At 23.7% G+C, this 24,944-nt stretch overlaps 7 protein-coding genes across 7 annotated transcripts; 3 read left to right on the forward strand and 4 right to left on the reverse strand.

The window, feature by feature from the left end:
* The first annotated feature begins 7,363 nt into the window (after positions 1-7,363).
* On the forward strand, positions 7,364-9,296 carry LOC128965343 (ras association domain-containing protein 1 homolog). Its single transcript, XM_054312017.1, has 2 exons — positions 7,364-7,837; positions 7,903-9,296. The coding sequence occupies exons 1-2, from the start codon at positions 7,421-7,423 to the stop codon at positions 8,842-8,844; spliced, it is 1,359 nt and encodes a 452-aa protein (XP_054167992.1). The 5' UTR covers positions 7,364-7,420; the 3' UTR covers positions 8,845-9,296.
* Positions 9,288-10,045, reverse strand: LOC128965344 (NADH dehydrogenase [ubiquinone] 1 beta subcomplex subunit 3-like). Its single transcript, XM_054312018.1, has 2 exons — positions 9,709-10,045; positions 9,288-9,644 (listed from the first exon to the last, which is right to left on the reverse strand). The coding sequence occupies exons 1-2, from the start codon at positions 9,945-9,947 to the stop codon at positions 9,479-9,481; spliced, it is 405 nt and encodes a 134-aa protein (XP_054167993.1). The 5' UTR covers positions 9,948-10,045; the 3' UTR covers positions 9,288-9,478.
* A 59-nt stretch (positions 10,046-10,104) lies between these two features.
* Positions 10,105-11,018, forward strand: LOC128965395 (leucine-rich repeat-containing protein 57-like). Its single transcript, XM_054312081.1, has one exon. The coding sequence runs from the start codon at positions 10,240-10,242 to the stop codon at positions 10,957-10,959; it is 720 nt and encodes a 239-aa protein (XP_054168056.1). The 5' UTR covers positions 10,105-10,239; the 3' UTR covers positions 10,960-11,018.
* Positions 11,019-11,586: 568 nt separating this feature from the next.
* Positions 11,587-12,707, reverse strand: LOC128965649 (eukaryotic translation initiation factor 1-like). The gene is made up of 3 exons (XM_054312389.1): positions 12,481-12,707; positions 12,254-12,411; positions 11,587-12,170 (listed from the first exon to the last, which is right to left on the reverse strand). The coding sequence occupies exons 1-3, from the start codon at positions 12,509-12,511 to the stop codon at positions 12,024-12,026; spliced, it is 336 nt and encodes a 111-aa protein (XP_054168364.1). The 5' UTR covers positions 12,512-12,707; the 3' UTR covers positions 11,587-12,023.
* Positions 12,708-13,005: 298 nt separating this feature from the next.
* On the reverse strand, positions 13,006-14,171 carry LOC128965487 (uncharacterized). The gene is made up of 4 exons (XM_054312194.1): positions 13,660-14,171; positions 13,541-13,600; positions 13,387-13,473; positions 13,006-13,319 (listed from the first exon to the last, which is right to left on the reverse strand). The coding sequence occupies exons 1-4, from the start codon at positions 14,111-14,113 to the stop codon at positions 13,006-13,008; spliced, it is 915 nt and encodes a 304-aa protein (XP_054168169.1). The 5' UTR covers positions 14,114-14,171.
* A 505-nt stretch (positions 14,172-14,676) lies between these two features.
* Positions 14,677-15,172, reverse strand: LOC128965442 (bolA-like protein 3). Its single transcript, XM_054312139.1, has 3 exons — positions 15,134-15,172; positions 14,838-15,053; positions 14,677-14,781 (listed from the first exon to the last, which is right to left on the reverse strand). Exons 1-3 carry the CDS (start codon positions 15,158-15,160, stop codon positions 14,716-14,718), a joined length of 309 nt encoding a protein of 102 aa, XP_054168114.1. The 5' UTR covers positions 15,161-15,172; the 3' UTR covers positions 14,677-14,715.
* Positions 15,173-16,529: 1,357 nt separating this feature from the next.
* On the forward strand, positions 16,530-22,997 carry LOC128965581 (dipeptidyl aminopeptidase-like protein 6). The gene is made up of 14 exons (XM_054312292.1): positions 16,530-16,561; positions 18,278-18,337; positions 18,433-18,487; positions 18,912-19,102; positions 19,175-19,387; positions 19,469-19,589; positions 19,671-20,328; positions 20,437-20,475; positions 20,552-20,691; positions 20,767-20,992; positions 21,079-21,273; positions 21,375-21,544; positions 21,637-21,857; positions 22,670-22,997. The coding sequence occupies exons 1-14, from the start codon at positions 16,541-16,543 to the stop codon at positions 22,835-22,837; spliced, it is 2,478 nt and encodes an 825-aa protein (XP_054168267.1). The 5' UTR covers positions 16,530-16,540; the 3' UTR covers positions 22,838-22,997.
* Positions 22,998-24,944: the final 1,947 nt, after the last annotated feature.

Below are 24,944 nucleotides of genomic sequence, written 5' to 3' on the forward strand. Positions count from 1 at the left end.
TATCGATTTGGTCTAACATTCGCCTACATTCACATCACAACACAAACACCACTCACATGTTTGTACGCAAAGCCTACGTAAATCAATATCATAGCCATAGACATAGCCATAGACATGCCCAACACCGACCATACCTACCAACACAACTATACACCATATCATTCATTCATACACTAAGTATTATAAGTATTTATCAATTAACAACTAATGTCACTGTCAATCATCAATAAATATAGCTAATTGTCATCAATTGATTCAAATTAATTCAAACCGTTCAACAGTCTCATCTCATATGTTTATATCAATAAAATCTATAACTTTTCACTACTATTTCACTAATAATTTAAATTTCAAAGACAGCCATTATTTACAATTAAATCTATTAAACAAAAATTCATAGTATAAACATAGTTGTAAAACATTAGTTTTCATTACAAATTATTTCAATTACATCTTATGCATAATTAATTTCATTTTAATTACAATCATATAAATATTTATTGATTAGTCAATTTAAAAAAATCTTATATTTGAATTTTTTAAAACCCAATAAATTACAATATTATGAAATTCATTATATCAATTATAATTTTAAATCATTTTCCAAAATTAAAAGCATTTTAATAAAATATATTTAACTATACCTATTTAGATAAATTAATATAAAATAATTGTAGTTTCTAAGCAACAATTTTTTAAGATCATATTTTAATTCATGTAATCACTAGATAACGCATGTGTTAGACAATCTGTTACTATATTTATAAAAAAAAACAGACACTCAAGTGTCTAATATTTATTAATTTTATAAATAGTTACTAAATATTACATATATATCCAATAAGTTAATATAAATGCATCAATAATGTAGTATATTAAACAAAGCCCTATATAAGTATTATTATTAAAACCAATAAAATAGTGTTCACAAAATATTATACATTATCTCTGTAATGAATGGTTCAAAACATGAAAAATTATTTTCAAATACAGTAATAATTTGATTGTTTTATTTTATTTACTATATGGGAAAAAATAAAAATCACATATTTTATTTGCAACGGTTAATAACCGGTTAAAGTTATTTTAAAATTAGTGTTAATTTATATCAACGAATAATTTCAATTATGAGGATATTGTAAAATATTATACAAAACTGCAATATTTTGAGTATTTCTGTTTTATAAATATATGAATTTATAGACTATATATTTTTATATATTATTAATCTTATATATCTTTTAATGATAATTATAAAATATTTATGTATATTTCATTTTAACAAAAAAAAAAACATTTTACAATTTAAAAAATTTGAGTAAAAATAGAAAAAAATAAATTAAATATAATTAGTAATTAAGTTGAAGTATTAAAAGCAATATTAACTTAAAATTATGCCGTCATTTGATAAGATGTCTGAAAGTGTAATCAAATGTTAAACACAACACATGACGACCTCATTCACTGAAGTCATTGTCATTTAGTGCTATTTAAGAGCCGTAACAGTCATTATAAACTGTTGTGTACTCATTATATCCTCAATTTTTGACCATTTTTTTTGCTATTAAATAAGTCAACACTAAATAACTATACATTAAATATAACTCAATTAATGTCGCTTTTAATAATATAAAAACAATATATAACACGTTTGTTTACATTCAAATAAAACAATATTGCCCTTGGTAATTTTATATTTAAGTAAAATATTAGGTTTAATATAATTAAAATATTTATAAATATTACATTATAAATCATATTGATTATGCAATTTTCATACTAACATAGCATACATAAAACCATAAATAAATTCAAACATTTATTATTACTATGAATTCATATCATAACTTCATGATTCATAAGTCTAAAAGTGAATATTTTAAATGAGAAAAATTTAAAAAAAACAAATGATTTGTTTTTCAATATAGTTTAGTTAATAGAGTACTATATTATAGTAGTCTAATTATGGCAACAAATGTTACATTTTCTCACACAAACCACAACTTTATTTAACCTGAGATTAATTAATGTAAACAAATAGTTTTGAGTCCATCTTAAAAATTCTTTGAAAGTTGTTTTTAGTCAAAAAAAAATTGTTTCATTGAGTTTTGGTTGTATTTCAAGAAAAACTAGAATTCAATTAAAAAATTTTATTTATTTATTTTTTAAAAATCGTTGACTCATTTGGAGAGTGTTTTAATAATGGTTTACATTTTATATGAATTAAAAATTCATTTAATTTTATTGATAACTTAAATGCTACTAAACATTAAACAAACCAGTCATTCATACATTCATTTATTCTACTCATTAATATTGCAGTAAATATCAGTAAATAAAATTATTATTATACGATCCATACAAGTCAACTATTTAAAAAGTCATTAAAAATACTTTAAATATTAATAAAATCAAATAAAAAGTTTATATATTGTATAGTTAAATTTGAAAAATATATTTAGCAATATTAAAACATTGGAAAATTTGCATTTTACTTATTTAAAGTTTTTGGGATGAATTTTTCAAGTTTACTATAAAAATCTAATTTTTTAATTAATTTTTAACGAATAATAAATTTGGTGATCATTAAAATTTTATTTAAGCAAATCAATTGTATCTTTTTATTTAATAAATGTTTTTAAATAAATATAAACTTATATAATATATGTTACAATATAAACCTAATGAAAATTGGTGGCCAACATATATATATATATATATATATGACAATTTAAATTAAGACAGTTTTAAATTAAACTACAAAAATTTAATCAAAACTATTTTTAGGTGAAAACTAATATATTGTGTATAGTATATCATATACTATATGTCTAACAAGTGTTGTTAACCTTAATTAAGATAACGTTTAATTTTGAGCGCAAACAACAAAAATTAATATCTATTGAACTCATAGCGAAAAATTATTTTTAGATTTAACTCTTATATCATTCAAAAATTATAGACTATTAACTAGTTTTTAACACTATGTTATCAACTTTTTTTTCAAGCAAAAGCACAACTAAAACCAAAAATTATTTATAAATCACTTGTTATGTACTTTTAATTAATATAAATATATTATACTTGTATTAAACAAAATAAAAATATATTTTGACATTTATTATTATATACTTTATAATAGTTTATAATAAAATATTCAAAACGTGTTATTTAACAACAAATCAATTAATTGTTGTTAACATAATTAGCTACATATAAATTATAATAAAAAAATAATTTGCAAACAAACAATTGATAAGTAGTGTTACGGAAAGATATTATGATTGCTATTATGAATATAACAGTACAATCATAAAGGTTTGGCTCATATAATGTAAATAATATAATAATAATAATAATAATAATCAGGAAGTGTTGTATCGTTTCATTACAAGTGTGTCTGCTTTGGTAACATTGCATAGCATTGTATATGCATTGCATTGCATAGTATGCATACATTGCATACATTTATTGCTTACACACCAAAGCATTATACAATTTATTATATATTTCAATATTTTATAAATACATTGTTATATCATATATGATATCATATACTTTTTATTTTTATAAAAGTGGTTATTATTTAATCAATACAAAAAAAACTTACCGATTGATAAACGATATGATAAATCAATTAGTTTTGACCACAAGATATAAATAATAATTGCATTGAAAATAATTGTTTCACTAAAATAAGCACTAATTTGCATAAAAGTTAACTCAAGTTTACATTAATGAAAGCTATAATCACACGATTAGCTCATATAATAAATATATATATATATACTGTACAGTATATATGAGTCTAAAAAAACACATAACTTATATGAAAAGCGACTAATTGTCCCACTTTTGACAAATGCATGGATCAAACAAATGTGATGATTGATTGCATTGATTGTATTGATTGTCCACAAAATGTAATGACGGGTCACTTATGGGTCAGTTATGATGACTCACTATAAGCACTGTATTTATTGACCAAAACTATTGCCAAAACACTGTTTTAAACTACACTTGACTTGACTTTCAATGCATTTAGTCCTCCATTGACTGCATATATCCATTGAACTCATACTATGTGTTGAATAGACAACAAACACACTGTCAATGTATGTCTGTCTTGTGTTTACTACATATTGCCAACACTTCTAACGTTTATTATTAATGCAATACATGTAGAGTACTGTATGATATAAATACGTTATTTATGAACAAAATAAAGTCTAATTATATTATATTAAATTTATTATAAGTTTAAATACTTTAATATATTTACAATTTTTAGTCGATTAACTTAATTAATTACAAACATTTTTTAGCAAATATGAAACTTACAATTTAATCAAATTTAACATTACATTACATTACTTATAACATTACTAGTGATACATTGGTTGCATTCAATGTGTAATCATAGCTAACAATTATTTTCACTCTTAAGCTTTTGCGGTTCATTTAACTTTGCATTTACTTTAATCTTCTAATAGACTATACTTTTATATAACATTATATTAAATACAATTACAAATTATAGGTAATTTATATAAAATTAAATTTTAATTACAGCCATTTTTATAGTGTTAACAACATTTATTGTTATACAGTAGACAGTAATTGTTAAAAATAATAATTTATTTTATTAAAGACTATCTTTAAGAATAAATTTTTTAAAATATATCATACATCTAAAATATTTTTAATTTTTAAAATTTTATTTCATCTGGTAAATTATTTATAAAAGTTATATAAGTATATTAAAAATATTTATCAGATAAAATTCAATGAATTAATACAATATTATAATTTCATAAAAAAATATGATATAGAGTTTCACTAATATGTTTCTTAATTAATTTTTCATATTTTTTAATTATAATATTTACAATTATTTTACAGTACTTTTAATAATAATAAACTAGTTTATCCCGCATAACATTTATATAGTTGTGAATTCTGTTACTAATTTTTAAATATTCATAAGAAATTCGAATGACTGCCAAATTTGTTTCCAATCCTATCCAAGCATAAGATTAACAACAAAATGCATTATAATGAGATCTATCGCTATGCATATGCAATAGTCAATCACAATTGAAAGTCTGGTTATAAATAGTTACGTTAGTTTTACTCGACAATTATGGATATCTAATTTCTATAAAAAAAAGTTTTGAAAAATTTTTACAAAACTAGCACAGGTAGCTAACCTCCCCGTTCTCTGTGACTCATACAATATAGCAAAATGTAATTACACCGCTTATACTTACCTGTCCCTAAAACATACCTGAGCTCAATAAACATTTAAAATTTCCCATAGAAATAACATTTCTTTTAATAAAAATTGAAAATATAACAATATATTTTTAGGTTTGAATTAAAATATGGTTGTTGGGGAAATGTGTCATACATACATACAGTCAGAGACTATTATCTTAAAGTATTATCTTGATATATTATAACAATAAATTTAATTTACAGTAATAATTATTAATAATTAGTCCATAAATTTTGTAACTTTTATTATAATAATTGCAAATTCTAACAAATTGTATTAATAATCAAAATGTATAAAATTATATTTTAATAAAAATACTATAATACTTGTATTTATTATATATCTTTATAAATGATTATAAAGTGAAAATACTTTGAATTTGAATAATTAATTGCTAACTATTGTAAATTTTAGTATAATATTGAGTTAAAAATGACTTTTATAACATTATATATAAAATATTTGACTTATATATACAGTATTATTGTTCAAAATCTTTTAAATATAGATAAAAAACAATACATTATTTTATTTTTAATTAATTATTGGTCATTATAAGGTTAATATACTGCATATAATTTATATTATAGAAAAAGTGAAAAATGAATTAATTCAAAAATTTGAATAAAAATAACTATTACTATTGTAAGGGTACTGTATTATAGGTATATAAAAAAAATATTTTATTGATAATTGATATAATATATTGTAGTAAAGTATTGACAATATTAGGTAATAAATGTATTGTTTGTTTGAATTGAATTGAATTGAGTACAATTTACCGGTACAATGATTATAATAATATATATATATATATATAAATAAACTAAACTGTAGTATATATAGCAGCAAATCATAATTATTATATTTTATATAACTATCATATAAATATAATATACCGTATATGTTGTTAATAACAACTTGTTATAAATTAAATACTACAGTATAGTATATATAAGATACTTTCATACAATAATTGTACATATTATTCATCATTATATACATACTGTATATACTAGTGTTTTAGTTTAAAAGCTCTTATTGTATATGAATTAAAATGATTAAAACATCTAAAAAGAGTTTAAATATTATAATTTATAATTTATAATAATAAATTAAAATTAACTTTTAGACACAAACTGTTTTATCGTTATTTAAATGCGCAATATTTTAAACCATAACATTACTAAATTAATTACTTTAAGATTTATGTAAACAAAGATATTTAATAAATGAAAAACATTCATAAAATATTTCTATTGTACTAAAAATAATTAATTAAAATATGTATCAGCTTTTTAAATGCTATATTTACTGTATATCAAAGTATTATTATACTATATATTTATGTACTCATAAGTGATGAAGATTTTACTGAAATTTTAAAAATTAAATGTATAAAAATGAATTAATTTGCAATTTATTTATTTATTTGAAAATGTTTATCTATACATTAATAATTATTTACAAAATTAATAAATTCTATTGTATATCAATGTTACAATTTATTTCATTAAAAATAGATTTAATCTCAGAATTTAAATTTAATTATAAAAATAAGTGTCAAAATAGTAGTGAAATTGAATAGGTTTTACAAATTATTTTATAATAATTTTATGAAAAATGAATATTAGTTTTTTACAACATTCAGTAGTTTTTAATAAAGTATTATACCGTACAGTATATAATATAGTATAAAATTGACAAAAGTATATAAAGTATATTATACTGTATTATACTTAATATACTGTAGTCTAATATATAGTGTAATCATTGAATGATAATGTTATGCAACAAAACGTATGCAATATTTACAATGTCTTCATAGCATTTGTATTGCTATTAAATTAATATTCAATTCAAACGTCTATTTATTTAATGCATATATTAGTTATATATTAGTTAATAATATTGAATCAAATGTTTGATTTAATCAATTGGTTACTAAATGATTGATTTATAATTGAAAACATTAATAATAATTCAATTGTAATAATTTATAACTGGTTTTGTAGTCAATTGATTTCATATGACTTGATATTATAATAAATAGTTTATTGATTACTGAATCAAATTTTTGTTGTCAATTGGCTAATGAAGACATTAACTGTATGTAAATAAATACAACAATTGAATAGCAAAATGAACGCATCGGACGACAAGATAGTGGCCAACAATGAGACCAACAACGAAGCAAAGCCTATGACTTCGACCAGTGGTTCGCCGACATCAGCGACCACTTCGGACTTCAAACACTTGAGTCAAACGATAATGAATTCGTTGCAATGGATTAATGATTTCAGTCCGACTTTAATCTTCCAAAACTTTATGTTGTCTTCAAATCCCTTCCGAAGACGAAACAGTAGTAAACAAACGACTGATCACAACATTAATCAAAATAAGACAATGAGTTCAATGCAAACATTTGACACACCGGTGGCCAGACTTCTTAACGGAACTCTAATTCCCACATTAAAGTCTACTGAATTGATAGAGTTGGCCAACTTTGGCATCGTTGAGATCGAGGACAAAGAGAGTGGTGTTGGACATGACTTTAGAGTATGTGTTAATAAATTGTTTCTTAAATGATAACCAAATTTTAATATTATTATTGTTGTCAACAGCTAATCGAGACATTATCTGCCAATTGGTGCGACAGTTGCGGTGAATTTATGTGGTCATCGGTTGCTAAAAATAGCAAAACAACAATAGTTGACGAAAGCAATACTTTATCAAAATCTATTTTTGGTAAATATCTTCGCTGTTCTCATTGCAAGTATATATGTCACCCTCGATGTCGAGCTTTAGTACGCATTGACTGTCAGCGCATAAATGACACCAATTATCTGTTTCAACCACTTTCTCGTTCTTCTTCACCCATTTTCTCTCAAACATTAATTAATAAAATTAATAAGTATAATGAAAAACGTAAAAATATGGGTTCAGGTCTTGGAATTACTTTAATAGATGAAAGCAAACAATCATTCCGAGGCTTTCTTCGGGTTCATCTTAACCTTTGTCGACCAATTAATGTGATCGCTGGCCGAAGACCTCCATCTATTTATGATATAATCAATGACGAAGACACTAACGGAACATTAATAAAGAGGCGAACGTTAACTAGTTTTTATATGCCAAGAGATACCGTCAAGAATTTACACATCACCAGTGAAAACACTAGTCTTTATGTGATTAAAGCTATGCTTAAAAAGTTTAAAGTTGTTGATAATCCACAAAAATTTGCACTTTATTTGCAAACTAAAGATCCGGTAACTGATTTGACTTTACTTAAACGTATTGGAGAACAGGAGAAACCATTAGTTATACAATTGGATTGCGATGAAGATGTCGATGAAAAGCAAATAGTATTACAAGAGAACGATACGGGAGATATCGCTTGGGATGCCTTTGAATTGCCTGAACTCAACAATTTCATCAAAATCCTCGACAGAGAAGAAAAGGAATACTTGACTGAAATCTATATGAGATATAAACTATTAAAAGATACCATAAATACAATTATTGTCGCTGAAGAACAATCTATTGATTCCAAATTAGATGTCTAAATATATAAGACACGAATTAATTGCACAAATCATATATTTGTTAATATATTTTGATAATGATTTACAATAGTTAATAATTGAAGTGATATTTCCAGTACTATTAATATCAATTTTAAATTTAGACTTTGATTTATATTACCTGCAGTTTTATTGAGTTTGGTTTATTGCTTAAAATAGGTATTACCGGTAATTCAATTTATTAATAATGAAATTATCACAAGTACCGGGTAATATTTTTTTAATTGTCTTAAATTTTAAGCACCTATTTAGCACTTATTGTACGGTATTATTATTTTAGTTTTATTGTAATGTATTTATTTTTGAATTATAGTTTCAACACAATTGTTATCAAATTAACTATAGATTTATTTGCAGCTCATTTCTAAACAAATATAATATTTATATTGAATTTATATACAAAATACAAAAAAGGATATATATTTCCTAAATATAGAAATGGATGTATTTATATATATTTACTATTTATTTGATATAATATAAATCCAATATATTCAGCAATAATTTTATTTTAAAATTTAATTATCTATACATAGATTAACACATAACTACTAATTAACTGAAATCATCAGAAAACTAATTTTAAAGACAATTTTAAAATCAATTAATCGATGACCTAATGGTGTGATTTATGGTCATCTTTGTCCTTAAGTATAGTTTCTTCACACACGACGACAACGAGGAACAGACCGAAGCCATATAGTAGTCCGGGAGCCACGAGACCCCAAATACGCCACGTTTTTGTCCCCCAATTTTTCGGATCATATCTCCAGACCTCATTCCTGACCAATTGATTAATCCATGATATTCATTATTAATGTAATTTAAACATATATTAAATCAAACCTAAGCCACGGATCTTTGAGTCCACGTGCGGCCAACTTTTTCTGGACGTCAAGCAATTGAGGGATATCGTTGACTCGGTATTGTTTATAATCGGGAATATGACACCCGGGCGGCAATTGGAGTCCATGAGTGGGAGGTCGCGGTGCGGTCGGACCCGTAGTACTGACCGGGAATCCCCACTCGGCTTTCTTCAAGAAATCCCAACGAGTGGTCCGTTTGGCTCCCAATGACTGTCCCATTGATTAACTTAACAATCAATTGATTTCATATAATGATTACAAAACAATGTTTACAATAATATCAATATTGCAGTCAATGTTTTGCATACAAAATACTATTCAAACAAAACGTCTGATATTTGAACACATATTTTGTAAACATTTTAATACTATTTTTTGATTACAATTTGAGACGTTTTTAACGTTTTGATTGATTTGAGTCAACGATTGTTGCAATCAATTGTCAACTGATTTATTGAATGAAGTGATAATCAATTGAGTGATCGGTCGACACATTAACTTGTGGTCAGCGATGGGTAACTCTTCGTCATTAAAGTCTCATATGTCTAACGCCGAGAGGACCGGTGTTTTTCAGTTAAGTCGGACTAATATCACTGAATTCCCCACAGATTTAATCAAATTAAGTGCTAATCTAAGGACTCTGGACTTGTCATACAATAAACTTAAGACTATTCCTCCACTTATCGGTCAATTTAATAATCTTAAGTCATTGTCATTAAACAATAACCGATTGGTATCAATACCACCAGAGATTAGCAATTTAATGAAACTGGAAGTACTGTCTTTGAGTAACAATATTATTAAACAGTTGCCACAATCGATGTCCAAACTAATAAACTTACGATCGGTTCAATTGTCTGGCAATGAGTTGACAGCATTTCCCACTGTCTTCTCTAATCTCAAGCATTTAGATGTCATAGACTTGTCTCACAATAAAATTACTGAAATCACTGAAGAAGTTAAATACCTTAATGTTTCTGAACTAAATCTAAATCAAAACCAGATATCAGTTATCAGTGAATCAATAGCCGAGTGTCCAAAGCTTAAGATATTGAGATTAGACGAAAACTGTTTACAACTATCGGCTATCACTGATAACATACTGAAGAACTCAAAGATATCGCTGTTGGCCGTCGACGGCAACCTCTTTGAACTCAAGGATTTACATCATATGAATGGCTATGAAGCCTATCAGGAAAGGTATACCGCAACTAAAAAGAAGATAATGTGATGACAAACAAAACAATTTTATTATTTATGTTATTTAAAATTTTAATCATTCAATTCATTCGCCTTATTATGTAATTTGCTAATTGTTTTTAATTGATTTTATGTTATGTTTATTTAAAAATATTTATTATGAGAATAAAGAGTATAATTAAAACAATTACTTAATTATCATAAATAATTACAGGTATTTTAATTTATGATTTTTACCAAGTATTTGACTTTTTTAATACTTTTTAATCTTTTAAGATGATAAATTTTTTATATTTTATAACTACTGTATATGTGATACATTAATATGTATATTATCGTAGGTATAGTGATATTTACGGTAATAATATTAAACTTAACCAAATTAATAAGTAACCAAACAAATCACTTGGAAGTTAATATAAAATATTTAAATTTAAGTTATTTAAAGTTTCTGATATATGAAAAAAGGATTCATAACACAAACACAGTTTAACAAAACATTATCATATATTTATATATAATTAATACATTTAGTTATTAAAAACAATATTTGGAGTACAAAAATGGTCAGCCCTTTAAAGTCATTGTTTTAATACAATGTTTTTTTTTTGATAATTGGAGTAACAAAATAATATTGATTTATAAAAATATATATAATTGATAGTAATAATAACATTTTAACCTATAATTTTAATTATCCTAATTAAGATTAAAGTCAATTTAAATAATTTGGAAAATGAGTCTTAACTTTATTATCTAAGTATAAAAAATTTAATACCAAAAACCTTAAACTAGTTATCAAATCCATTAATATATCGATAGTTTTGTGTACCGTTTACTACGGAATAATGATATTATTAATGCCTGTTTTACATCAATCTGTGATTGAATTAAAAAAAACTATCGATATATTAGCAAACAGTTATTAATGGTTACATTTTATGCTTTATTATGAGACAATAATTGCAAATATAATCTGAAACATTAATTTAATATAAAGAGTAATCATATAAATATAATATAAAAGGGCCGATCAATCAACGCATCAATCATTTAATAAATGGGAATCAATGTCCTGAAGATGAGTTGTTGTGTTCAGAAACCGTGGATTTTAAGCTGTTCTGGTTTTGCGATCTTCACTTTTGTCAAGAATTGGCAAATATTGTTTCGTTGATCTCCCTGTAGTTGAATCACTTCTCCATATTCTGGGTGATCGACAACTGTTCCGTTACAAGCAAACTCCTGATATCGAAAAAAAAACAATTCAAACATTAGTATCAATTGATTAACAAACAAGAAATGGTGACAACGATGACAACACACACCTTCTTGCATGCCTTGACAATCTTCTTCTTGTCGTAGTTGTCAGATATCCCTTGAACAGTGGTCAGTGTTTTTCTGCCGTTTCTTTGTTGTATTCTCACGTGTATCAGTCCGTCCTGAACACCGCTGTCATCCGCTTTAATCGCATCGGCGAATGGATCTAATGATGAGATAATAAACAAGAGGTCAAATCAAATGGTCGTTTACATTGACATTCAGACATAATTACCAAATGTTTTCAAGTTTTGAATGCCAGACATACAGCACTGATTGTGTCCACCAAATGACCAAACAATGAATTGATTGCAATCAAAGAAGTGATGTCTTGTTTGTCTTCACTGAGTATGCAATCAATGCAATAGTGAGTCACTTATGCTATAAAATGGCGAAACAATCGTTCAATGAATGCAACGCTTAATGTAATAAAGCATTGAATATAACATTCAATACATTTGTCTCGGACTACAACTTAATGACAACGTTATCATTATTTCAATTTGTGTCCCCAATAGTCCCCCTAATTGTCATTCAATGCATTCACCCGCACATAGCTCTCACATAAATCGTTACTTTTTTTGAGAAACGTTTCACACTATCGCACATTTCAATGCAATGACTTTTGACAATTTGTACTCTTTTAACACAAATAGCGTTACTTTTAAATAATTTATTGAAATAAAATTACCGGTAAATCAATAGTTAACTAATATTTTATTATCAATTAAATCTCTAATAATTATTATTAACTAAAAATTTAAGTAATGATCTGACAATCGGGTATTAAATCATTAAAACTAAGCACTAATAGGTCGAGAAATGGATAGTTAGCGGCAGCCGTGCCAGTGATGGTTAACTTATTCAGAGACCTAATCCAATGTAATTTTTCAATACCCCTGTGAGTGATCATCGGATTGTTTGATAAGTTTAGTGTATGAAGAGTACTGTTCCTAAAAAGTCGCGACAACTTATCGCACGCCCAGTCGTCCAATAAATTGTCCGAAAGATCTAATTCTTGCAGTGAATACATCTCAACAAAGTTGTCCAATGATTCATATCTGAGCTTTAAATCTAAAAATAAAATTAAATAATAGATTATAACTTATTTATCAAATTAGTGACCATTAAAAGCACTAACTCGAAGAGTCCACTGATAACAATCTATATCGTGGATCATAACGTCTAGGAAAATGTGATAATTTTGTTGCCCAAGAATTAGGCGAATCTGTTAATTAAAAACAAATTGATTATTAAATATAATTAATCATAAAATGTATAATAATATGACAAACGTGTAAACTTGACTTTCCCTCCCCTATCGATCACGAAGTTTGCGATTGCAAGCTCTGGACCTATGGATGAATGGATCAAATATGATAACTATTGTCTATAACTAACAGATGTCACAAACCGAGATCCGCGTGTCGTTTAGGATTAAATTGTTGCATATTTTTCTCTCTGTAATGAATATAATTTTTAAGTCTTTTCTTCCAACCACTCAAAGACCAGTCGGGCTTAAAATGAGAGACGAGAAACATGAAAAGGTCTAATCTTTGGTGAACCCATGAGGACGGATGGGTAATCACGTTATGTAACTTCTTGTGGTCGTTATATACATTTAGTTGCCATTCTCTGTCCATTTCCTTATCTTTTTTGATCACTTGATCCAACATTTCTTTCACTTGAATTTCCATTTGTTCTTCATTTTTATTCAATTCATTGTTACCGTAGTTTGTGGCCAATTGTTGGCCATTTTGTGTATTGTTTTTAACTAACCGTTCGTTTGGTTTAACCACTTGTGAACCGATGTATCGTTTAGTTATCAAAAGTCGACAATTGATTGAATTACTGACTTTTCTTAACATAATTGCAATCAAAACAACACAAACATTGCATCACATGTTGTGAATGCAATATATTATACACTGTATTGTAGTTATGAGAGTCTAAGAGATACACTATTTTTACAATCAATTTTCAATTTTATATCTCAATTATTATTATATAATACAGTATTTGAAGCTTTTAAAAAATCATTAGTTATTTATTAATTTTTAAAAAAATTTTTGTATGATATTATATAAGATAATATTTAATAATACATATTTTGTCAATTACCAATATTTTACAATTATTAATATAACAATAAAGTATTTGCAACTACCGGTAAGTTTATAATTAATTTATAGAAATATAATGTAAAAACAAATTTTCCCTGTAATTTGCTTTTATTAAAATATTAAAGTTTGTCAATTTTATTAATAAAAATTAATTTGAATTTTTAAAAATATGTTATTATCTACAGATCAGTACAGTAGTGATGAAATAAAACTTTGCAATGATTTTCAATTTACAATAAGACAGTCAATTAATTAATTTTGTAAAATTTTATAAATTTATTGTAAATTAATTTGACAAAATTGAGTCCATTATAAATCAATTGATGTCCAGTGATGTATATATATGACTACTTTTGCGGAAGTGATGTATAAATCCTGATTCCGTGCATATCTTTGATTTGTTGATTAAGTGCCTAATATTTAGTGATAAACGTATATAAAATGATATACAAAATGATTGAAAGCAAACCTTATTAACCATAATATGTTGCTTAAGTGTGTTAAGACCCGTGAACTCAATTGTCTGGACGTATATCTCAAACATAGCGCCACAACCGCCCGATATGTCCTTCACCTCAATTTCGGTGGCCTTCGGGAAGTGTTGCCGAAGAATGTCCTGAATCCTTGTCTCGGGTTTTATCGATATTTGAGATATCGATCGGAAAATGAAATTTGTTTTAAACAACTAAATTGTAAACCAATATATGATAAACAATTACTTCAAGTCTTATATTATATAAAAATATCTGATTTTTTGAGACAAACCTCTGAACATATTTTCCTAAAATTCATTATTAAAATTGATATTTAATTTAATTATATTATAATTATGAATAAAATCTATTTAAAAATATCTAAACAATTCAATGACAAACACATGATTTTTCTAAAGTTATCAAAATATAGTGAAATTGAAATTTGTTTGTCTATTAATAAAAAACGTCTCAATACAGTACTTATTAATAAATGATAAATAATGTAATATTAGTACTGTATTACTAACAGTGTTGGCAAAGACAAAGTGTATGTATAATACAAAGCGTATTATACAGTATAATACAATGTAAATTACATGACAATTTTGGCTTACAATAAAAAATTTAGCGCCACCTATTAACAAAAATACTAAGATTCACAAACAAACACATGTTTTATAATAATAATAATTTTTTTATTTGAAAAAATTTGAAATTAGCTATTCAATTTAATTCTGATATTGAAATATATTAATAAAATAATTAATATTAACTTTTAATAGTTTTAGAAAACAACGATTCTAATAACGATATTGAAATTATATAATTTTAATAAAAAAATAAATATTTTATCATTGTTAATGTAATTTTTCTATAATTGTAAAATACGTCCAGTACATTGTATTTTACTGTATTTTACTGTATTTTACTGTATTTTACTGTATTTTACTGTATTTTACTGTATTTTACTGTATTTTACTGTATTTTACTGTATTTTACTGTATTTTACTGTATTTTACTGTATTTTACAAAGCCAAAATTGAAAACCTTGTATTTTTCCAACCTTGATTACTAATTATAATAATTGTTTTATTTAATTATTTAAATTTAATTTATTGTAATAAGCAAATAAAGCAACAATTATTGTAAAATGTTTAATAATTATTATTTTGTTTTTGTTGATTAAATCCTAACTTTAGTTTAAATATAAATTATTTCAATCTTATATTAATTGGTTTTATATAAAATTCTTAAATTTAATTTTAGTATATAATAAGTTATATTAGTTTCCAATATTAATTAGATTTATAATAATAATAATAATAATACTATCAATGATATTAAAGTAAAAATGAAAGATATGTTTCCATAACAACTTTAATATTATTATATTATATATTAAATAAGTTTAGGTGAGTCTGTCCTCCGTTTACTTATCTAACGTCTCCTGAGCTTCACTTGCGCTTTGCATCCAATTTTTAGTTCAATAGTACTCTAATATACAGTAATAATAATAATGTAATGAACTGTATGTGCGCTCCAACTATGCTCTCAACACACTTGTATTGAATTGTATTTTATAACATCTATTGCTAACTCTGTTTTTATTCAATATTTGCAAAATTATATTAAAATTTTATAATATTTAAAATGTTTTATATTATCATAATATGATTTTTGGATTATTTTACAGAAAATGAAAGAATTTGAAGAAAAAGTAAGAATTTATTAAAAATATTCAATTATTGTGTCTTTAAGTGATTATATAAATTATTTTCTAATATATTATATCATAGATATAGACTAGCAATTGAATGATCGTATAAATTCTGTTTGTTATTGTTATAGTAAATGACTTTATCATAGATTCAGAAATTTGTTTATTTTAATAATTTTATTATTTTGATGTTATTTTTAAAGGCAATAAGTTATTGAATTATATTATGATTTCAAATAAATGTAAAATCAGTTTATAAAATGTCTGAAGACGTCAGACGTCTTTCACCATCTTTTGGATTAAAAGAAGTGAATATTTTTATTTGATTTTATTTATTATTATTTAATAACATATAACTATTAATCTTTCATTATAACTATTGTATTAATAAATGCATAACGTTATCTAAAAAATATAGCAAAATCTAACATTATATTAGCAAAATAAACTATTTATTATTAAAGCAAAATACATTTAATCTCATATCTTTTATTTTTTGTAATAATAAATTTTATTGACATTTTACTGTAATTCACAAAACATCAAATTTGGTTAACATATTTATTACTAATTTTATTAACATTTTGTTATAAAAGATTTTTTTACAGTAAAAAGATTTTTCATTTGATGAATTTAGGTGACACTAGAAAATATATATTAAATTATTAAATCTATATTTTATATAGTATTATATTAGTGTTTACTGTCATAAAATAATGAATTGATATAAAAATGTCTATTAAACGATACATATTGTGATTTTATGATTAGATAAACCTTAGGTTATTAAATTAGAGATAAATCTTAATTAATTAATATTTTAAAATATAATTTATTTAATTAAATTATAAAAATAATTTTTTAATAAAATTTAAATTATTTAATATTAAATTAAAAAATATTTAAAACTAACAGCAAAATGAAATTCATATATAATCTTAAAATTTATTTAAAACAATATTTTTAGAGTATATTTAACATATTTTATTGATTAAAAGTCAAATAGTTTACTTAAAACTTTCAATTAATGATTAATAAAAATGTATATAATTTAGACGACAATAAAGAGTTAATTAATAAACACAAAAACTATTTTATTTTAAAATATTTAACTCATTTATCAAATTAACATATAGAGTAAATATCAGGGTTGAAAAATACAAGGTTTTGAATTTTGACCTTTTATAGAATACAGTTTAATACAATGTACTGAATGTATTAAACAAATTTTAAAACTAATATATATTGTTAAAAAAATTAATTAAAAAAATTAAGTAAAAATATAATTGATAGGAAATGCATTATTATTATTATTATCGTTGTTTCTAAATAATAATAATGAAATAATTTAAAATAAATGAAATTCGATAAAAAAATAATATTAAATCTAAATTTATTATAAAACATGGTTTACTTTGCTTTTAACACTAGATGTATTATACATTGTGTTATACTGTATAATACGCTTTGTATTATACAAATTGTTGTATCTGCCAACACTGGTAAATATACTATTATAGTAGCTTTAAGTATGTTTATTATTTTCTTTCATACTATATGTCAATATAATGATTAATTAAATGCAAATAGTATTCCTTTACCATAGCTTATAAATATCACTATTTTTAAAACTGTTTGCTAACAAACAAATTTTAAAATAACTTTTGAAATAACGTTGATTTTTAAAATATGTTTTTTAATTTATTATTGACATAGGAATTGGTGGTAAATGAAGTTGAACAGAGAAACTGGAAAGGCATACTAATCTCACTATTGGTATTATTATTATTATTATTATTATTATTATTATAAGATATATTTGATAATATAAATAAATCTTTTAATATATAATAAAATTGATTAAATTTCAGGTTATTGCTAGTATTTGTTCGCTAATACTTCTCTCAATATTTTTATTGAGTCCGCGTAAGTCTAAAATATTTTTTATGTCTGTAAAACATTTATTTAATAAACATTTGATGTATATTATTGAATTAAATACAAAATGACAAATTAATTTATTGATTTTGATTGTAATGGTCACATAAAATGATTATTTTATTTGTTTAATGCTAACAAATGCATTAATTATTTTTAGAGCAATATTTGTTTTCTTGTTATTAGATAACACGTCAACTCTAATAAACATTAGTTAACTTAAATGACTATCAGTTTATGAGATTAAGAATCTTAAGCTTTAGTATTTGCAATAAATGTATTATAATTTACAAGACTTTAAATAATTAAAATTAGCATAAAATGATTATTTAATAAATATGCATAAATAGCATTAAAATAAAAGTCTAAATATATAATTTTTATATCTTGTAATTTATTTTAATTTTAAAAGATTTTGGAGCAAATGATAAGAGTCACAGATTAAGTTTAGATGACTTTCTCATCAGTGGTTATAAACATAAAGAATACAACGGCTCCTGGATTTCAGATCGAGAGCTCCTATATTACAATAATAACAACACTTTCTATACCTATAATATCGATACTAAATATAGAAGAGTTTTAGTGGATGGCATTCATCTGGTATTAAAATATATTGATATAAACCATATCATATGATTTAATGATTGAGATATTATTTATTTAATTATTTAGCGAACAAATGGTATAAATGTGAAGAAATTTAGTATATCTGCCGACAGAAGGTTTTTATTGATTGCAAGTGATATAAAAAAGACGGGAAGTCTTTCATATTTAGCTAAATATGTGATATACGATACCAAAAGCAATGCTGTCGTTCAGCTATTAATGCCCGACTCAAGTGATTACATACAACACGCCAGTTGGTCACCAAATGCCAATCAACTTGTATGACATTATTATCATTTTATAAATATTATAATATATTTGTTTTCAAATTAACAAATTATAATTTCTCTAAATTTATAGCTTGTTATCCATAAAAACAACATATATTTGTATTTCCGAGTCGGAGATCAACCAATACAAATCACGTCCAATGGAAGGGAAGGTTTTATTTTTAATGGTGTTCCCGACCTAATGTATGAGGGTATGTTTGAACAGTTAGTCTTATAATAATGTTGATAATAGCATAAAAATAATATATTTGTATAAAACAATGTATATGTAGAGCATATACTTGAAACAAATTTGGCGTTTTGGTGGTTTAATGACGGTTCACGACTTTGTTACGCATCATTTGATAACACATTAGTGGATCAAATGCCATATATTATCTATGGAGACATCAATTCTACAAATCATTTTAAATCCAATGATAATGAAAATCTAAGAATTTCTAACTATCCGTATCCTAAACCGGGACGAGAGATATCAAAAGTGACGCTAACTGTTGTCGATATAAGTGCACCAAACTATGTGAGAACCCGCACACAGATCTTACCTCCGGATGAATTGAGAGGTTTAGACTATTATATGACTGCACCGATTGCTTGGATCACCAAAACAAGTATTGCTGTCATTTGGTCGCGAAGAACACAAAACTATACAATTGTTAGCATTTGTAAAGAGGAGAACAATTGGGTTTGCAATAAAATAATTGATGAACAAGTGATTGGACGGTTGGGTTGGCTTATTGTCAATAAACAGCCCATTATTTCAGATAACGGAAAATATATATTTATTCAATTGCCTGTCGCTGACGGTATATACGGCACCTTTGATCACATCGCTATGATTTATACGGAAAGCGGTAAAAAATATTTCTTAACTCACGGACAGTTTGTTGTCACCAAAATACTTACTTATCGTTCAGATCTTAATAAAATGTAAGTCATTATTATAAAGTATTTCATATAATATATTAATTTATTACTAATTAAACCAAATAAAACTCATTTAACTAAATCAAATTTGTTCAACAATTTTATTGATAGCTATTTTATAGCCACAATATACAATCAACCGGGAATCAGGTATTTATTTTATTATACAAACTATTAAAAAGTTTATTATTATTTATTGAAATTAATTTAATTATTTCAATATTAGACACATATTTTCAGTAACGGATATGAATTCAAAGATTCCGAGAGTGATTGACTGTCTGTCATGTAATAGAAGTGAAAAATGTTGGTTCAATAATGCAGTATTCAGTCCTAATGGCAGATACTATTTGTCCGAGTGTTTGGGTATATATTTTATTTATATAATATAATAAAATATTTGTTAATTTTGAAAAAATATTGATTTATTGCTTCAAATAGGACCAGACATACCATCCGTTTATTTAATGTCTGTCGACGACAATAAATTCATCGAAACTCTCGACAATAACGAAGAATTACAAAATATATTTAAATTGATATCTTTGCCTAAAATGAAATACATGACAATTCCCAACGGAAAAGGTTTTAATATTAGAGTTGAACTTATTCTTCCACAAACTCTCGATGAAAATGAGGACACAAAATATCCGGCTGTTATTGAGATGTATGAAAATTTTTAACAATTACTTAATTTATTATTTAACAATTATTAATATTCACTCATTATATATATATATATCAATTAATTAGTAATAATCGACCCGATGGTCAATCGGTAAATTATGAGCATAAACTTGATTGGTCTCGATATTTGGTCAGTCATAAAGATTATGTGGCCATTCATATTGATGGCACCGGTACTGGTTTTCAAGGAAATAAATTTATGTTTGATATAATGCCAGAATTGGGTAAACTGGAAGTCCAAGACTTATTATTTGCTATAAAGTAATTATTTATTTAATTCAATTTAAAATTAAATTTATATATAAAGTTATATATTTATATATATTTAATGCAAATAAATTGTTATAAATATGATGTAATAGTTATCTGAAAAAGTCAGTTTCATATATCGATGAGGACAAGATTGTTGTTTGGGGTCGAGAATATGGAGGGTTCTTAACGGTGTCATTATTGGCGGCTGAATCTGAGAAAAAAAATCCAAGCATTACCTGTGCTATAGCTGTCTCTCCCATCACTAACTTTAAGAACTATTGTAAGAGTTATCATATAATTCTTATATTTACTGTATTTATTGATTGATTAATTCATATCTTAAATTTTGATAAAAAATACAAAAAAATACAGTTTCAGTATTTTCTGAGCGTTACATTGGCTTTCCTTATGCTAACGGAATCGATACGATATATCAGAAAACAGATTTGACGCGAATGTCAGACATGTCCACCAAATTTAAGGGCAAAACCTTTCTTCTGGTTCACGGGACGGCCGATAAAAGAGTTAATATCCATCACTCCATGCTTTTAATGAAAAGCTTAACTGAAAATTCAGTCCAATTTAAAGTCCAGGTAATTCTTAAATATATTTTTATTTTAATTATGCATAAAAACTAGATTTTGTTGAATAGAAATTTCTAGAAAATTTCTCAAAAATAAAATATTGAAATTTGACTTTATCATCAAATTTTACTATGGGATCTCCCTATAGAATAATTATTATTTATTGATATATTATATATAGTAAACTACTAAACAACTGAAATCAAAATATATATATAATGAACAATTATATATGTAATAAAATGTAATATTCTAACTTTTAATAGTATTAATTAATTAAAATATTAAAATATTAATAATTATAGTGTATTACATGATAACAAATATCGAGAATACAAAATTAATAATTAGAAAATAGATAGTATGTTAAAATTTTGGTTTATTCAGGATTTAGCTAACCCTAATAAAATTTATTTTTGTATCAAAAAACATATTTATGATATTATTGATAAAAACACCTAAAATCTAATCAAAATTTAATTTAAATATCTACTCTTTTATACTATATTACACACCATTTATGTTATATCATGTTTTATGAGCTCTATTTGTTGTTGATATACATTATATGCTTTATTAGATTCTAAGTTTAATGTTTTTTTTATTAAAAAAAACTCAAATTTTATTATGAATGTCTAAACATTGAATTAGTCTCAATTAGTTCTGTCACAAAATAATACGATCCGTCACAATATTATTCATTTTTTATTCTATCGAAACCTTTCTTTTAGAAACTTTTTAATATTTTTTTAGAAATTTATCTTTTGGTTAACTATAATAAAAACCTTTTGATTGATAATATTTTGATTTTTTTAATTCAGTTATATCCAGACAGTGATCTTATAGAATCTTGGGATCAATCAGTTCGCCGCCATTTTTACTTAACAATGGAAGACTTCTTTGCCAAATGTTTTCAAGTGGAAGACGAAGAGGAAGAAAGTATTATTTCTTTGACATCCGTTTTCAAAAAGGGAGTCCAAAAACCTTAGGCGTGAATATACTGTACTTTAATTAATATAAAAATCAATTCATTTAATGAATAATATTCTTTAATTTTATTCTTCAAAATTATAAATACAATACAATATAACACTAATGAGACCAATATGTTAATTATTAAATCAATTTGAAACCCCATTCTCACCATTACTAACAACGACAACGTAAACGCCTCACATTTATTATAATAAATGCATTAAATGTATAATTATAGCATAAAATACAATATTAATGGTATAAAAATTATATATCTTAAGTTAAAACTACATTAATATGTTTACTCTACAATAAAAATTGTTATAAATTATCAATTTTTATTAATTATATTTTGTTGCTTTTGGTGGATATAAATATTATATAATATATGACAATTTGTTTAATAATTATCATAATCAATGATTATTACTATAAGTAAATCTTATTATTATAATTTTTCAGTATTGTAATTATTGTGTAATGAATATATATATTTAACGATAAATTTAAAAATGAATTTTATTAATATTATATAACAAAATTCATTTTATGAAATTTTCTTAATGTAATTATATAATGAATGCATATATTGTATATTTTAGACTATTTATAGCTGTTTTACGTTTTTACAAATACTAAAATTAAATGACATACAACTGATTTTTATTAATATGAAAAAATTACCAAAAAAATCTTATATTATATACAATATAAAAACAATAATTATGTAAATTAAATGTATGTAAATATATAGAATTAATTTAAATATTGTTATGTCAAACAATAATTTGATATTTCCATGAATTAAATGTTTAATAGCTATATATTGTAATTTAATATTTTATTAATTTTATCGTAATATTATAATTTAAAAGATATAAATATTGTATAAGTTATGTAAAATTGTAAAATGATTGTATATTTGTCCGATTATTTATAATGTTGTTATAATCAGAAATATGTATTTTATCAATATTAGTGCCAAAATAAAACATTTTTGTAATAATCTTATTGTTTATATACTTCACAATGAAAACATTATTAATATATATTTTTATTATTACATTAATTTAAATGTATATAATTTTACTGTATATTATACATTATATTTACTTTTACGTGAGTATAACATTTGAAATATAGCTTAACGATATACAACTTGTATAATACAAGTTAAACATTATAATTGTTTTTAATAAGAATAGACTATTATAGAATAGAATATTACATAATACTAATTATCATTATTATAGATAATTAAAGTTAGTCATATAAGAAATTTTATATATATATATATATATATATATATATATATATTGTATATAAGTTAGATATTAAAAAAAATATTAAAATAGTGTTAAGCAATTTATTCAATTCGAAAATTTTGATAATATTGCGATTTTAATAATTAAAAACATTTTAAATTTTAAAATCATTATTTTGACAGTTTTTATTTCTATGTTTACTAATGTTAACAATAATATATAATATTATAAATTTTATTATTGACATATATTAAAGTGATAAAATAAAATGCTTTAAGCATGATCAATTTTTGAATGGGACAAAATTTTTAATGTATGTCACGCTTGCATTTATTAACACCATTTCAATTTCAATACACGTAAAACTTATATAACAATCATCAATGATTAGAAAAGTGTTTTTAAGAAAACAAAATTTTATATTAAATAAAACCTAATTATAGTTAATTCAAATCAAACAAATCAAGAGTTTGATAAATATTACAAATATATGTAATGTAAAGTTATTGTAATATTGTTAAAAAATAATAGCTGTATAGTTAGTTTAATATAGATTACAATCTATAAATTAAATTATATGTTGAATAACTACTAAATTCTGTTGTAATACAAATTAAATATAAAAATGAATAAAAATAATGTAAATATTTAGATTTTTATTTGAATTACTTCAATAACACAGCTATAATAAATTAAAATGTATTTATCATAATATATTACTATATTAATTGTTATACAGTATCTAAATATTAAACATTGTTTGTAACATAACTTAGATACTGATAATCTCTTAAAGTTATATATAAATAATTGACTTTTAGGTTCAGTAAGTTTTCTTTTCACACAAACAGTACGA

The sequence above is a fragment of the Oppia nitens genome, unplaced genomic scaffold (genome assembly GCF_028296485.1).
Source record: "Oppia nitens isolate AA-2021 unplaced genomic scaffold, nextdenovo-longstitch-racon4-pilon3 scaffold17_pilon_pilon_pilon, whole genome shotgun sequence".
Taxonomy (NCBI): domain Eukaryota; kingdom Metazoa; phylum Arthropoda; class Arachnida; order Sarcoptiformes; family Oppiidae; genus Oppia; species Oppia nitens.

Coding starts and splice junctions, on each gene's coding strand:
- LOC128965442 (XM_054312139.1), bottom strand. CDS start 15,160: ATGAATTTTAGGAAAATATGTTCAGAG. Junction 15,054..15,133: donor TTAGGAAAATATGTTCAGAG/GTTTGTCTCAAA, acceptor TTTACAATTTAG/TTGTTTAAAACAAATTTCAT. Junction 14,782..14,837: donor AACATATTATGGTTAATAAG/GTTTGCTTTCAA, acceptor ACTAAATATTAG/GCACTTAATCAACAAATCAA.
- LOC128965344 (XM_054312018.1), bottom strand. CDS start 9,947: ATGGGACAGTCATTGGGAGCCAAACGGACCACTCGTTGGGATTTCTTG. Junction 9,645..9,708: donor CTCAAAGATCCGTGGCTTAG/GTTTGATTTAAT, acceptor TCAATTGGTCAG/GAATGAGGTCTGGAGATATG.
- LOC128965487 (XM_054312194.1), bottom strand. CDS start 14,113: ATGTTAAGAAAAGTCAGTAATTCAATCAATTGTCGACTTTTGATAACT. Junction 13,601..13,659: donor TAAACGACACGCGGATCTCG/GTTTGTGACATC, acceptor ATTCATCCATAG/GTCCAGAGCTTGCAATCGCA. Junction 13,474..13,540: donor AGGGAAAGTCAAGTTTACAC/GTTTGTCATATT, acceptor TTTAATTAACAG/ATTCGCCTAATTCTTGGGCA.
- LOC128965649 (XM_054312389.1), bottom strand. CDS start 12,511: ATGTCTGGCATTCAAAACTTGAAAACATTTG. Junction 12,412..12,480: donor TCAAAACTTGAAAACATTTG/GTAATTATGTCT, acceptor TCTCATCATTAG/ATCCATTCGCCGATGCGATT. Junction 12,171..12,253: donor TTGTCAAGGCATGCAAGAAG/GTGTGTGTTGTC, acceptor TTTCGATATCAG/GAGTTTGCTTGTAACGGAAC.
- LOC128965343 (XM_054312017.1), top strand. CDS start 7,421: ATGAACGCATCGGACGACAAGATAGTGGCCAACAATGAGACCAACAAC. Junction 7,838..7,902: donor GTGTTGGACATGACTTTAGA/GTATGTGTTAAT, acceptor TGTTGTCAACAG/CTAATCGAGACATTATCTGC.
- LOC128965395 (XM_054312081.1), top strand. CDS start 10,240: ATGGGTAACTCTTCGTCATTAAAGTCTCATATGTCTAACGCCGAGAGG.
- LOC128965581 (XM_054312292.1), top strand. CDS start 16,541: ATGAAAGAATTTGAAGAAAAA. Junction 18,488..18,911: donor AATATTTTTATTGAGTCCGC/GTAAGTCTAAAA, acceptor TAATTTTAAAAG/ATTTTGGAGCAAATGATAAG. Junction 19,388..19,468: donor CACCAAATGCCAATCAACTT/GTATGACATTAT, acceptor CTAAATTTATAG/CTTGTTATCCATAAAAACAA.